Here is a 17,054-nt window from a genome sequence, read left to right as displayed (position 1 = left end):
GTGTTACTGTAAGGTTGGTTGGCAAATTAACAAATCTCTTCATCTATTTTAAAGAAATAGAGACTTCAAATAGATTACAGAACAGACAAGATTACACAGAAAAGCTCAGAACACAGGAAACCTCTGCAGATAAATTCAACAGATCAGGCTTGTACAAACCTACAGTACACATAAGACAAACTTGCAAGAACTTTAAAACAAGATTTTCAGAACAGCTCAGAGCTCTAAAAAGTAATAGCTTCCATAGCACCTTTGCTGACCACACACACACACACTGAGGGAGAGAAGGTAAACAAAGTTCAAATTTGGCATCAAACTGATACGTGAAAAAGTGAACGTTGAGAGGGACTGGGAACACAGTAGCAACACAATATTGTGTTTTACAAAGTGAAAAGTTTTACTTGTGAGTGGATTTATGCGAAATATGTATTGTGTTTGTGTATGCAAGTCAACAGTCAACAGTAGATGAGAATGGATATTTCGACACTAACTGTAAGTAATCACAAAATATAGCTCGCCAGCCCAACTTGCAGTGACATCATTTAATTGCAGACCACAAGCTGCCTACATACAGCGGGTCCTAAAAAACTCACCAATGTAGAAATAAATTGTGGTTGCAAAATACTAACCTGAATTGTTTTCAGAAGAATGGAAAAATTGGTAGAAGCCAACCTCAAGCGACATCAGTTTGGATTGCTGAGAATTATGGGCATGTGTGAGGCAATACTGACCCCACGACTTTTCTTAAAAGATAGGTTAAGGAAAGGCAAACCTATGCTTATAGCATTTGTAGACTTGGAGAAAGCTTTTGGCCATGTATCTGAAATACTGTCTTTGAAATTATGAAGATAGCAGGGATAAAATAGCATTTGGCAATGTATCTGAAATACTGTCTTTGAAATTCTGAAGATAGCAGGAGTAAAATACAGGGAACAAAAGGTTGTTTACGATGTGTACAGAAACCAGATGGTAGTTTTAAGAGTCTAGGGACATGGAAGGGAAGCAGTGGTTGAGAAGGGAGTGAGACAGGTTGTAGCCTATCCTTGATGTTATTCAGTTTATACATTGAGCAAACAGCAAAGGAAACCAAAGAAAACTTAGGAGAAGGAGTTAAAGTTCAGGGAGAAGAAATAAAAACTTTGAAGTATGCTGAAGACATTGTAATTCTCTCAGAGACAGGAAAGGAGTTGGAAGAGGCGTTGAACTTAAAGTAGTAGATGAGTTTCTCTGTTTGGGCAGCAAAATAACTGACTGATGGCTGAAGTAGAGGGGATATAAAATGTAGACTGGCAATGGCTGTAAAAGCATTTCTGAATAAAATAAAATGTTAACATTGAATATAGATTTAAATGTTAGGAAGACTTTTCTGGAAGCCTTTGTATGGAGTGTAGCTATGCATGGAAGCGAGATACGGACGATAAACAGTTTTCACAAGAAGAACATACAAGCTTTTGAAATATGGTTCTACAGAAGAATGCTGAAGATTAACAGTATTGTATGATCGCTGAAGATTAGATTGGTTGATCACATAACTAATGAGGAAAAAGTACTGAATAGATTTGGGGAGAAAAGACATTTGTATCAAAACCTACCTATAAGAAGTGGTCAGTTGATATGACAAATTCTGAGGCATGAAGAGATCACCAGTTTAGTATTGGAGGGAAGTGTGAGAGGTAAAAATTGTAGAGGTAGCCCAAGAGATGAATACAGTAAGCAGATTCAGAAGGCTGTAAGTTGCAATAGCTATTCAGGGATGAAGAGGCTTGTACAGGATAAAGAAACATGGAGAGCTGTCTCAAATCACTTTTTGGACTGAAAACGTCAACAGCAACAAATAAACAAACAAAAACTGTATTTATTTGTAATTTTGTGAGAATAATTATTACGTAAACATGTTAACATTTTACAGAACTGAATAAAGAATAATAACTGACAATTGCACAAAGGTGCAGAAATATTTGGATTTATATAAACAGTTGTTTGTATAACAAGCATACCTGAAATCCATTAATATTGTACATTATTTTTTCCTGAGAAAGGATGTGTTAGTACTTGGGTATTGTTTACTCTCTAGCAATAATTTGTAAAACAAATTATTTCTCATTTTCATCCTTCAAGAGAATATTGCTGTTAATCTACACTTAGATTGATATCTCGTTCTTCACTCAGCTTTCATCTGAATTCGGTTCTACTTTTGTAGCCAGTATAATTCTTCAGTGGTGAAAAGTCTTTGCCAAAGAAGTGGTGGAGAGAAAGTTCTTTTGGATGTGGCAAACACATTCCAACTTTCTATTGATGTATTGTATGGATTTTTCTGTTACAACTTTGAACGAAGAGGAGTCCCCGTCACCAAGGTATTTAGTATATCTAACACTATACTGGTCCTCAGATATGGAGAACAGCCTCACAACTGTAGCAGCCTCCATGCCCCCACTTGAGCCACTATAATTTTTAGTGTGTGCTACTGCATGCTTTTCTTGCACAGTTTCTCACTGCCTTCATTGTTGGACATTTTCCTTGTTGCATACTGGTTGCTGTATTTAGACATAATTTCTACATCTGAAACTTTACCCGTCAATACCAATAACAGATGCAACCCCATACAGAGATGTGTGACCCCTTTTCATGCAGTTCCCAACCACAGACACACACAGGCCAGTAACACTTGTAGAAGATTCACTATTATGAATATCTACCCCAGGATCAATTTCTTTTTGCAGAATGAGATTTTCACTCTGCAGCGGAGTGTGCGCTGATATGAAACTTCCTGGCAGATTAAAACTGTGTGCCCGACCGAGACCCGAACTCGGGACCTTTGCCTTTCGTGGGCAAGTGCTCTACCATCTGAGCTACCGAAGCACGACTCACGCCCGGTACTCACAGCTTTACTTCTGCCAGTATCTCGTCTCCTACCTTCCAAACTTTACAGAAGCTCTCCTGCGAACCTTGCAGAACTAGCACTCCTGAAAGAAAGGATATTGCGGAGACATGGCTTAGCCACAGCCTGAGGGATGTTTCCAGAATGAGATTTTCACTCTGCAGCGGAGTGTGCGCTGATATGAAACTTCCTGGCAGAGCACTTGCCTGCGAAAGGCAAAGGTCCCGAGTTTGAGTCTCGGTTGGGCACACAGTTTTAATCTGCCAGGAAGCTTCAATTTCTTTTTGGTTTATTTCAGCCAATTCCTCCACTGCTTTCTTCATAGAAACTTCGGCAGTATAGTATACAGCATCAACATTTCTTTATTTTTTCAAACCTTGCACAAGGTGGAGGCATGTTCAGAAAACCGCACAATAGATTACCTCCTTCCCTGCCCTGTCTAAGGCATCTCAGAGCATATTCTAACCTAAAATTGCTTTCACAGGTACCAGTGTCAATTTTTTTGAAGGACGAAAATGAAAATTCATAGCCACGCAAATTACAGATTAATTTAAAATCACAAGCTGTTCCCACTCTTCTTTCTTCAACAACAATCATGCATTCCGTATTTTTACAGCTAACACATGAACATGAAAATTTTATAACCTGCCAGAGAAGCTCCAAATCAATAAGTCTGAATCCAGTGGTATCCATATCAACATCATTCATGCATCTGTACAATTGTCCTGTCCCAAGTTTTGATGCTGAAGCTGAGAGCTTATGTTCTTCATTTTGAGCTACTTCCTCTTTTTGTTGGTAAACCTCTGTTTCCTAAACACAGTTTTTCTGCCACCCATTATGTATAAATCTTGATTTCCACTTAAAGGTTTGCGAATTCAACCTTCCACCTACTAATATGTGCTAGTATTGTCAAAATGTAAATAAATCACATGCAAGAAAGTTTTCAGGCAAAGATATAGATGTCAGCCAGAGATATAGATGTCAGCCAAAGATATCGAAAGAAAATAGCCTTCACACGGACAAAAATTCCACTGAAGCAAGCAGTTTCTCAAATGGCGGAAGAAGGTGGGAGTGGCCGCTAGTGCAGAGTTAATCAGTTTAACAATTTAACACTAGAACTGCTGTAACTAGTACTTTACATAGAACCACCGATGTGGTCAAAATTACCACTTTCTTTGTAAGTACATGCTGTGCTGTTTAATGTAAATATTAATGACCTTGATAACAATGTATCACTTTAATTACGTTTAATAACAGTATCATTGTATTTTACAACAACAATGAGAACATAATATTACTAATATTAAAGAACATAGTTCACAATATTTATCTGCAACCATACTAATTGTATTGCAGTAGTTTTAAAATTAATAGAAATTAATCTTACTGGAGAAACTACATACCCATGAATATGTTAAGAGAAAGACCAATCATAAAATATGACCATATTATGAATTTAATTTCAGTTTTTATGTTTATAAAGAATAGATTTATTTGCTTGAATAATAAGACCATGTATAGTACCTAATCCTACTTACAAGCATTACAAACTACTGTCTTTATTACTTTATATGTACACGGTCCACAAACATATCTCTTGCATTTACTGCACACTTCATTTGTTTGGCATAGTTTTCTTACTTTCGCAGGAATTTCCGCTTCTTCTCTTTCTTCATCACCATTGTCCTTTTCTTCCTTTTCTCTTCCATCCCTTGGCATCCTTTCCTGATTTCTGTTTTCCATGTAGGCTCTACGTAATTCTTCTGTTAGATTTAGGATGAAATTCCTGCTACTTATTTTGATCCCTGTCACTAGCTTGAAAATGATCCATGTGTTGATGGCTGCTAAATCAAGGATATTGTGAAATACGTGTACAGGCCATCGACGAGTACCAGAGCGGACAGAATATTTCCTCGTCATCTGGTCCAAGACATCTACAGCAAATTTTGTGCTACTGTAGAAGCTCACTGTTTTGGGAAGGTGTTTCGAATTATTTTGTATTTCATCTTGTGCATTGTACTGTACAGAAGAACATTTTTGTTCTTTTTCTCTTGGTAAACAGTTAGAGTACCACCTTCCCTTTTCAAGAGGACAGATTGCCGACAAGTCTAGTTTTCTCTTTTTCCAGTCTCTCCCCAAGTGTGACTGTAGTGAAAAAGTTATCAGTAGTCACACTTCGCCCCTTATTGCGATATGGAGCTACCAACTTCATTACTACTTGTTCTGGAAGTTTCCCATTAGGTGCCCTCTGTTCATTCTTTCCTACATAAGGGAACTCATTACAAAGATATTTCGTTTCTACATCCGCTAGAAGCCAGAATTCGATTCAGAATTTATCAGGCTTATTCGGCATATATTGCAAATACGGACACCTGGTTCTGCTGGGGAAAAGTTTTTCGTCCACAGTGGCATTTGATCCAGGTATGTTATTCAACTGATAGTTCTCTATAAAATGGTTACAAGTAGTTGATATAAGTGCAAATTTGTCACTTTTCAAACGTTCCGACCGTGTATTTTTTTCATCAAAATGCTGACATTTCAAAATTTCTCAAAACCTGTTTCTGCTCATTGTGTCAGTGAAAAATGGGGCACCCCACTTTTTTGACCACAACTCATGTACTTCAATACATCTGGCACCTAGTGCACCACGAACATATAATAAAGCAACAAATGCATCTAATTATTCTAAATGCAAACTCCAGGAATCATTTCCAAGAAGCCACTGTGCCTCTGCTTCTGTGCATTTCTTTATGTGTTTCAACATTGACTGACTAACTAAAAGGCGCCAGGCACTCGAAACATTATCATTTGATACGTGCCGCTTTGCGTGTGGAGTAGATCCCCGTGTTTCTTTCAATATATTCTGTTGACCTATCCTACCTGGAGTAGTAATACCGAAGTCTGCTACAGTCCACTCCGTGATCCCGCCTTTCCCCAGGTGTTTTGAGCCAGGTTCTGGAAGTGAACCCACACTTCGTTCTCCTCTTCTACGTCAATTCTGTATTGGTCCACTTACAGGAGGTGCAGTTCTTTTTTTACCCAGGGTAGGTCCTTCTCTGGCATTGTTTATATTACTGCTTGGTCCTGGTTCAGCAACTGCATGAGGAAAGAGAGAATTAGAATTCTACAACTCATTATAAAGATAACATACCACACAATAAAGTAGCAGTAACAGAAGTAGCAGTAGAAGTGTCAGCTCTATTATAATAGTGATCATTATTCATATAGTAACAATAATAATAATAATAATAATAATAATAATAATAATAATAAACCCCGTGGAGGCTCGGGAAAAGAATAGGCCTTCGGTATGTTCTGCCAGTCGTAAAAGGCGACGAAAAGAACAAACCACTAATAGGGCTAACCCCTCTTTTAGTGTGATTAGTTGGTTCAGACAGAACTAATGAAGCCTCGGACAAGTGCTGTCATGGTCGGGGACGACGCTTGAACCCTATGCCCGTCCACAATGGTAACGACACTGCTAGCCGCACGGAAAATGATTTAAATCCAAATAGAGGTATTTTGCAGGACATGCTCTAGAAGGAAAACAAAGACAGAGGATGAGATGGTCAGATGAAGTTAACCAACACCTCATGTTCTGTTATGACCAAGCAACAAACTTAGGAACCAACACAACTGGATACAGATCACAAGTATATACAACATTTATTACCAGATACCCAGAATTAAAATTTTTAACAGAACAACGACTAGCTGATCAGATTCGTGTAATAATCAAAAATAACAGGACACACCAGTCAGAATTAGAAAACATCAAACAACAAGTACAACAAATACTGGAACAAAATAATGTGCAACCAGAAGAAGAAGAAGAAGAAGAAAATACAGTAATGGACTCAAACATCCCAGAACAAACAAACAAAGAACAACACACATCAATTAAACAATCTTAAGACAGCCACCAGAACAAGCACAAATAGAACATGAAGTGACACACATGTTCGATATAGAAGAAAAATTTCAGTTTACGTATATAGAATACAAAGACACAAATACAGACATTAGACCATTCTTGCATAGACCACCAAATAACCCACAAGTCGAAACAACAGTAACAACTATCAACACAATCATACACAACAAAATAAATGAAAATACAGCTATGGAAGAGTTACAACTACTGGTTTATGTAGGAGCACTCACTACACTAAATATACACACTAGGCAGAGATCAGAACCAACCAACACACAGAAGAAACCCACAAAACCAGCATGGCAACACAGGCTACAGATCAGAATAGAAAAACTGAGAAAAGACATCGGACAGCTAACACAATTTATAAGAAATGAAATATCAGACAAAAAAATGAAAAAGGTTAGGTAAAATCTCACAACAAGAAGCGATAGAGCAATTAGATGAAAAGAAGCAGAAATTACAAGCATTGGCCAAACGACTTGTTGTTGTTGTTGTGGTGTTCAGTCCTGAGACTGGTTTGATGCAGCTCTCCATGCTACTCTATCCTGTGCAAGCTTCTTCATCTCCCAGTACCTACTGCAACCTACAACCTCCTGAATCTGCTTAGTGTATTCATCTCTTGGTCTCCCTTTACGATTTTTACCCTCCACGGTGCCCTCCAATACTAAATTGGTGATCCCTTGATGACTCAGAACATGTCCTACCAACCGATCCCTTCTTCTGGTCAAGTTGTGCCACAAACTTCTCTTCTCCCCAATCCTATTCAATACTTCCTCATTCGTTATGTGATCTACCCATCTAATCTTCAACATTCTTCTGTAGCACCACATTTCGAAAGCTTCTATTCTCTTCTTGTCTAAACTATTTATCGTCCATGTTTCACTTCCATACATGGCTACACTCCGTACAAATACTTTCAGAAATGACTTCCTGACACTTAAATCTATACTCGATGTTAACAAATTTCTCTTCTTCAGAAACGCTTTCCTTGCCATTGCCAGTCTACATTTTATATCCTCTCTACTTCGACCATCATCAGTTATTTTGCTCCCCAAATAGCAAAAGTCCTTTACTTCTTTTAGTGTCTCATTTCCTAATCTAATTCCCTCAGCATCACCCGACTTAATTCGACTACATTCCATTATCCTCGTTTTGCTTTTGTTGATGTTCATCTTATATCCTCCTTTCAAGACACTGTCCATTCTGTTCAACTGCTCTTCCAAGTCCTTTGCCGTCTCTGACAGAATTACAATGTCATCGGCGAACCTCAAAGTTTTTATTTCTTCTCCATGGATTTTAATACCTACTCCGAATTTTTCTTTTGTTTCCTTTACTGCATGCTCAATATACAGATTGAATAACATCGGGGAGAGGCTACAACCCTGTCTCACTCCCTTCCCAACCACTGCTTCCCTTTTATGCCCCTCGACTCTTATAAGTGCCATCTGGTTTCTGTATAATTTGTAAATAGCCTTTCGCTCCCTGTATTTCACCCCTGCCACCTTTAGAATTTGAAAGAGAGTATTCCAGTCAACATTGTCAAAAGCTTTCTCTAAGTCTACAAAAGCTAGAAACGTAGGTTTGCCTTTCCTTAATCTTTCTTCTAAGATAAGTCGTAAGGTCAGTATTGCCTCACGTGTTCCAGTATTTCTACGGAATCCAAACTGATCTTCCCCGAGGTCGGCTTTTACTAGTTTTTCCATTGGTCTGTAAAGAATTCGTGTTAATATTTTGCAGCTGTGGCTTATTAAACTGATTGTTCGGTAATTTTCACATCTGTCGACACCTGCTTTCTTTGGGATTGGAATTATTATATTCTTCTTAAAGTCTGAGGGTATTTCGCCTGTTTCATACATCTTGCTCACCAGATGGTAGAGTTTTGATAGGACTGGCTCTCCCAAGGCCATCAGTAGTTCCAATGGAATGTTGTCTACTCCGGGGGCCTTGTTCCGACTCAGGTCTTTCAGTGCTCTGTCAAACTCTTCACGCAGTATCTTATCTCCCATCTCATCTTCATCTACATCCTCTTCCATTTCCAAAATATTGTCCTCAAGTACATCGCTCTTGTATAGACCCTCTATATACTCCTTCCACCTTTCTGCTTTCCCTTCTTTGCTTAGAACTGGGTTTCCATCTGAGCTCTTGATGTTCATACAAGTGGTTCTCTTATCTCCAAAGGTCTCTTTAATTTTCCTGTAGGCAGTATCTATCTTGCCCCTAGTGAGATAAGCCTCTACATCCTTACATTTGTCCTCTAGCCATCCCTGCTTAGCCATTTTGCACTTCCTGTCGATCTCATTTTTGAGACGTTTGTATTCTTTTTTGCCTGTTTCATTTACTGCATTTTTATATTTTCTCCTTTCATCAATTAAATTCAATATTTCTTCTGTTACCCAAGGATCTAGCCCTCACCTTTTTACCTACTTGATCCTCTGCTGCCTTCACTACTTCATCCCTCAAAGCTACCCATTCTTCTTCTACTGTATTTCTTTCCCCCATTCCTGTCAGTTGTTCCCTTATGCTCTCCCTGAAACTTTGTACAACCTCTGGTTCTTTCAGTTTATCCAGGTCCCATGTCCTTAAATTCCCACCTTCTTGCAGTTTCTTCAGTTTTAATCTACAGGTCATAACCAATAGATTGTGGTCAGAGTCCACATCTGCTCCTGGAAATGTCTTACAATTTAAAACCTGGTTCCTAAATCTCTGTCTTACCATTATATAATCTATCTGATACCTTTTAGTATCTCCAGGGTTCTTCCATGTATTCAACCTTCTTTCATGATTCTTAAACCAAGTGTTAGCTATGATTAAGTTGTGCTCCGTGCAAAATTCTACAAGGCGGCTTCCTCTTTCATTTCTTAGCCACAATCCGTATTCACCTACTACGTTTCCTTCTCTCCCTTTTCCTACACTCGAATTCCAGTCACCCATGACTATTAAATTTTCGTCTCCCTTCACTATCTGAATAATTTCTTTTATTTCATCATACATTTCTTCAATTTCTTCATCATCTGCAGAGCTAGTTGGCATATAAACTTGTACTTCTGTGGTAGGTGTGGGCTTCGTATCTATCTTGGCCACAACAATGCGTTCGCTGTGCTGTTTGTAGTGGCTTACCCTCATTCCTATTTTCCTATTCATTATTAAACCTACTCCTGCATTACCCCTATTTGATTTTGTGTTTATAACCCTGTAGTCACCTGACCAGAAGTCTTGTTCCTCCTGCCACCGAACTGCACTAATTCCCACTATATCTAACTTTAACCTATCCATTTCCCTTTTTAAATTTTCTAACCTACCTGCCCGATTAAGGGATCTGACATTCCACGCTCCGATCCGTAGAACGCCAGTTTTCTTTCTCCTGATAACGACATCCTCTTGAGTAGTCCCCACCCGGAGATCCGAATGGGGGACTATTTTACCTCCGGAATATTTTACCCAAGAGGACGCCATCATCATTTAATCATACAGTAAAGCTGCATGCCCTCGGGGAAAAATTACGGCTGTAGTTTCCCCTTGCTTTCAGCCGTTCGCAGTACCAGCACAGCAAGGCCGTTTTGGTTATTGTTACAAGACCAGATCAGTCAATCATCCAGACTGTTGCCCCTGCAACTACTGAAAAGGCTGCTGCCCCTCTTCAGGAACCACACGTTTGTCTGGCCCCAAACGACTTATGGGATACAAAAAAACTGAAAATAGAAGGAAACAAAACCAAACATTCAACACAAACCAAAAGAAATATTACCAGACAATAGATAACACACACATTAAAATAGACAATCCACCAAACATAACAGACATGGAACACTTCTAGAGCAATATATGGTCAAACCCGGTAGAACACAACAGACACGCACAGTGGATACAAGCAGAAACAGACTCATACAAGATGATACCACAAATGCCTGAAGTGATAATTTTGCAACATGAAGTCACCCAAGCAATTAATTCTATGCACAATTGGAAAGCCCCTGGAAATGATAAAATAGCAAATTTCTGGCTAAAGTAGTTCACCTCAACACATTCACATCCAACTAAATTATTTAACAATTATATTACAGACCCATACACAGTCCCTGATACACTTACACAATGAATAACTTATCTGAAACCTAAAGATCAAGCAGACACAGCAAACACAGCAAAATATCGCCCCATAACGTGCCTACCAAAAATATACAAAATATTAACTTCAGTCATTACACAAAAATTAATGACACATACAACACAGAACAAAATTATAAATGAAGAACAAAAAGGTTGCTGCAAAGGAGCACGAGGATGTAAAGAGCAACTGATAATAGATACAGAGGTGACATATCAAGCTAAGACTAAACAAAGGTCACTGCACTACGCATACATTGATTACCAAAAAGCCTTTTATAGTGTACCCCACTCATGGTTACTACAAATATTGGAAATATACAAAGTAGATCCTAAATTGATACAGTTCCTAAACATAGTAATGAAAAATTGGAAAACCACACTTAATATCCAAACAAATTCAAATAATATCACATCACAGCCAATACAGATTAAGCATGGAATATACCAAGGAGACTCATTAAGTCCTTTCTGGTTCTGCCTTGCTCTGAACCCACTATCCAGCATGCTAAATAATACAAATTATGGATATAATATTACTGGAACATACCCACACAAAATAACACATTTGCTATACATGGATGATCTAAAACCACTGGCAGCAACAAATCAACAACTCAACCAATTACTAAAGATAACAGAAGTATTCAGCGATGATGTAAATATGGCTTTTGGAACAGGCAAATGTAAGAAAAATAGCATAGTTAAGGGAAAACACACCAAACAAGAAGATTACATATTGGATAACCACAGTGACTGCATAGAAGCGATGGAAAAAACAGATGCCTATAAATATCTAGGATACAGACAAAAAATAGGAATAGATAATACAAATATTAAAGAAGAACTAAAAGAAAAATATAGACAAAGACTAACAAAAATACTGAAAACAGAATTGACAGCAAGAAACAAGACAAAAGTTATAAATACTTATGCTATACCAATATTGACCTACTCATTTGGAGTAGTGAAATGGAGTAACACAGACCTAGAAGCACTCAATACACTTACACGATCACAATGCCACAAATATAGAATACATCACATACATTCAGCAACAGAAAGATTCACATTAAGCAGAAAGGAAGGAGGAAGGGGATTTATCGACATAAAAAAACCTACATTATGGACAGGTAGACAATTTAAGAAAATTCTTTCTAGAACAAGCAGAAACTAGCAAAATGCACAAAGCAATCACTCATACAAAAACATCGGCTACACCATTGCAATTTCATAACCACTTCTACAACCCTTTAGATCACATAACATCAACAGATACGAAGAAAGTAAATTGGAAAAAGAAAACACTACATGGCAAGCACCCGTATCATCTAACACAGCCACACATCGATCAAGATGCATCCAATACATGGCTAAAAAAAAGGCAATATGTACAGTGAGACGGAAGGATTCATGATTGCAATACAGGATCAAACAATAAACACCAGATATTACAGCAAGCATATTATCAAAGATCCCAATACCACAACAGATAAATGCCGACTTCGCAAACAACAAATAGAAACAGTAGATCACACACAAGCGGATGTACAATACTAGCAAATACAGAATACCCCAGAAGACATGACAATGTAGCAAAAATAATACATCAACAAATTGCCATACAACATAAACTAATAAAACAACACGTTCCCACATACAAGTATGCACCACAAAATGTACTGGAGAATGATGAATACAAATTATACTGGGACAGAACCATTATAACAGATAAAACACCACCACATAACAAACCTGACATCATACTCACCAATAAAAAGAAGAAATTAACACAACTAATCGAAATACCCATACCCAATACAACAAATATACAGAAGAAAACAGGAGAAAAAATTGAAAAATACATCCAACTGGCTGCGGAAGTCAAAGACATGTGGCATCAGGATAAAGTTGACATCATATTAATTATACTATCAACTACAGCAGTCATACCACACAATGTACATCAATGCAATACAGATACATCCAAACGTATATATGCAGGTACATAAATCTGTACATATTGATACATGTTCATTTACCCGAAAGTTCCTAAATGCAATGTAACATATACCGTACAGTTAAAAGGAAGTCACGCTTGATCAAGGTCAGCGTCACTGTCCATTTTTAACCAGACATAACGCCTGAGACAGGAAAGAGAAATAATAATAATAATAATAACATAAGTGAATGTAAATTACCTTCATCTTCAGTCTCTGAGCTGTCACTCCACATTAGCGACAGGTTGGTAAGCTTCATCTGTAGAATCTTCCACAAGGTCCTCAACTTCAGGATCATTTTCAGCATCTGATTCATACAAAAGTGTGACAGTTTTTTCATATGAAAGTGGCCGTGGAAGTGGTTTGTATCGCTGTGACACCTGAGCCATGTGTACTGCTCTGAGACCACTACTCAAATAATCAGTCTTGTTTATGCGAAACCCAGTAGCAAACAATAAATGAAATATTGCATTGTTGAGCTTTTAAATTCAAACAATGCGAATAAACTTCAGTAACCAACATATTTAGTACATTGTTGATGAGTGCTAAGAATAAATCGGGGAGTGACGCACAACAATCTTTAAATAATCTGTTTTCAAATATACATGTAATGTGGTCAAAGTGACCACTCGGCAGTTTTAAGTATAAGTGGTCATTCAAAGAAAACTAATGAAGATAAAATAAATATTGAACTATTTATATGTTCTACGTGAACATTTAGGAAAAGTCATTAACTCACAACAGCATAGCTTAGAAATTGACCGAATAATAACATGTTAAAATATAAAAAGTTGTCAAATTGACCACTCGGTGGTCCTAGTGTTAAAGGCATTTCCAGTGTTACTATCATGATAAAATCCACACACAACATAGATTAAATTGTGCAGATCAAGAAAATCAAATTTTTGAAAAATCAATTTCTTGGACCAAAATCCATTACACTCTCTTTTAAATATCGCATTCAGACAGATGCCATTACTTAACTCCGAAACTTCTCAGTAATAATTTCCTGTTGTTTTTGCTTGGAAAGGTGATGTTCAGTAATGATAAAGCAGACATCATTTTGTGCTATCAATCATGTGAAGATTTTTGTTGAATTTTGTCCAGATGTCACTAAATCTTTTGAAAAGCATCCATGTCTAGACAAGTGATTTGAAACAGCTCCGCAAAATGACCTAAAAATATGATTGTGGTAAGAGAGGTGCAACAGATCCGGATTAAAAAGTTTTCATACATATGCACTGGTACCATTGGTCAGCATGTGTTCCTTGCTGTTGTAACACAACGTAGTGCTTATGTTTTGTTGGTTATATGTCGCTTCTGCAATGTCTGGTAAACAGCCTTGCCTTGTTCTTCTCTTCAAGATACTGGGATTTCAGTGGGTCCCAGCAATTGCTCTTTGCTTTGGCAAGTTACTATTGTTGCCAGTTTGTCTACCTTTCAAACACCTGTGAATGTTGGGAGCAGCTTTCCTGCATATTGAACACTAATTTCTTGATAGTAGTTAACCTTAAATTTGTTCCTTATTTCTGTGTATTCTCTGTTTTTCCTATGTGGCTTTAAAAATATACAAGATTTATTACCAAGTTTTCAGTATCATTCACTATAATTTCTTCAGCAGTCATTAAAGTGTAAACCCCATTTCTATCAATGATCTTTTACCTGTCAGCAACTTTGGAGGCCAGGAGTAAAAAAGTACAGTGTACCTTGACTTGATCTCTTAATTTTCCAGTACACTGTTCGTCGTGGTCTGGCGGAGAGCGGGGATTTAATGGAACAATTCTTAGAATGGTGAATTTTTAAACCTCTACATGCTGAATTTGAAGGTCATTCTTTCCTATTAACAGAGCCTTCTTTAAAAACACCAGAAAATTTTGAACAAACTGCAGGTACAACTTGGCTCTCGTTCTTGTTGCTGCAGTTGAAGGACATTGATGATCAGTAACAACAACTTTTTACTTTCATCACCATTATCACTGGTTCATATTGAACTGCTTTTGATGCACTAGGCTGACAAGTGGCAAATCATTGCTCCATTTCTTTGTAACCATTTTTTTTATGGCAGTTTCCACTGAGTTATTTTCAGTGACCATTCTTCCTTCTGCCGTAGTTTTTGACCTCCACAAACAGTGCTGGCCGATCTTCCCACTTGGTGTTGCAGCCTTACGAAAGTCTTATCCTGTTGTTCTTTTTTACATCAGTTCCAAAACATCAGAGTGTACTATGCCAAAGAGATCATTCATAATTTTCCATTTCCCTCATATATAATTCTAGTCTAATGTTTCTGTAAACCATTCATCGTAGATATTGGGTAATTTTCCAATACCTTGTTAATTTCTTCTATAGGAATTTGAGCTTTTTGCCAAAAAATGGAGACTTCGAATCACCAGTGTTGTGGTTTTCTTTGAAGTAAACTTTGCGAATTGTACATTGTGGAAGAAAATGTTCAGAACTTATTGTTTCAAGAGTAGTTTCGCTCCAAGGATTTGACTGGAAACACGGTCAGCAAGAGAGAGATGTCCCTTAGTTTGTTTGTGTGGTAATCTATCCAAATAAGCTGATGCTGCTTTTTAAGTGTAGTGGGAAAAAGTCATCCATGAATGTGTTTATCTAATAATGTTTTTGACCAATCGTGTAATGTAGTTCGCATGGAAAATTTTGGTGTTTTTGTCATATTATCTTAGCAGTGATAAAATCACATACTATTGAGAATAAAAATCACATATCAATGAAATTGAAGAGAACTCGCATTGATTTCCATAACTAATGTCTACAAGTGATTGTAAATGTAATAATTTAAAAGTACATATACATCTGAAAACTTGACATTCTGGGTGAAAATTTCAGAACACCCCAGACGTTGAGGATCACCTTGCAGTTGCTTGATGGTGCTAAAATTTTGCATAAATAGCGTTTTTATGATTTTTGTTTTGAACAAGAGAAGGAAGTTGGGGCTGAACTTTAAGGAAATTGGATAATAAATGCTACCGTATTTGGCACACATATATACCTTTATTTCCACAGGGATTATTTATTCCATGAGTGATTAAGTTAAAGCAGCCTAATGAAACTAAATATTGTTTGGACCATATTGTAGAAATGATGCTGGTGTAGTACTACAACTTATTTTCTCCTCCTCTTAGCGTATCTCATTAAAGATGCTGTTATGTATTACGAGATAACTTTTTTATCTGTGAGATTGTATTACTTGTAAGTATTTTGTTGAATTATACAGGTACATTGCTAGTTAATTTTCAGTGAATAACATCTCTTAATTTTCTAGTATCCTGTTCGTCATGGTCTGGTGGAGGACTGGGATTTAATGGAACGATTCTTAGAACAGTGCATCTTTAAATATCTACGTGCTGAACCAGAAGATCATTATTTTCTATTAACAGAACCTCCTCTAAACACACCAGAAAATCGCGAATACACTGCAGGTATGACTTATTCTTAAGACAAAAAAAGTAGAATAATGCACTGAACAGAATGATTGCACCTGAACATCAAAATTACTTCTAGATTCATAAAACGAAGCAAAGTGGAATGGCTGTTGAGATACTTGTTCGCATTTGGGAGGATAGTATTTCAAATCCCTGTCTGCCCATCCACATTTGAAAACTAACTAGAACAGACAGTTAGGAACCCCACTGATGATGGAAATATATTGGATCTAATGGCAACAAATAGACCTGACCTCTTTGAAGATGTCCACATCGAAACTGGTATCAGTGACCATGATGCGCTTGTGGCAAAAGTGATTACCAAAGTACAAAGGACAACTAAAGCAAGCAGAAAGATATATATGTTCAGTAAACTAGATAAAAAAATCAGTAATGTCATATCTCAACAAGGAATTTGAAACTTTCAGCACAGGTCTGGAGCACGTAGAGGAACTCTGGCTAAAGTTCAGAAGAATAGTTGCCCACACACTGGAGATATGTACCTAGTAGAACAGTTCATAATAGAAGGGAACCTCCATGGTGTACAGTCAGTATAAAGAAACGGAGATTAGTGCATAATAGGTATAAATCAAAGTGGAGGGCTATACAAAGAGAGATGCTGAATGAATCGCATTTGGCTGTCAAGAGACCAATGTGTGACACCTTCAATGACTACTGTAGCAGAATATTGT

The 17,054-nt window shown here is 37.4% G+C and overlaps 1 protein-coding gene across 1 annotated transcript in view; it reads left to right on the top strand.

Moving 5' to 3' along the window:
* The window catches only part of LOC126187441 (actin-related protein 3), a 102,772-nt gene that overhangs the window by 28,578 nt on the left and 57,140 nt on the right, over window positions 1-17,054 (top strand). Inside the window, exon 3 of the mRNA XM_049928521.1 lies at window positions 16,203-16,359. Coding sequence (XP_049784478.1) covers window positions 16,203-16,359 — 157 coding nt within the window. The remainder of the gene's footprint in view (window positions 1-16,202; window positions 16,360-17,054) is intronic.

This window comes from Schistocerca cancellata, chromosome 5 (assembly GCF_023864275.1).
Source record: "Schistocerca cancellata isolate TAMUIC-IGC-003103 chromosome 5, iqSchCanc2.1, whole genome shotgun sequence".
NCBI classification, from domain to species: Eukaryota; Metazoa; Arthropoda; class Insecta; order Orthoptera; family Acrididae; genus Schistocerca; species Schistocerca cancellata.
This window is presented reverse-complemented; position numbering and strand designations above follow the sequence as displayed.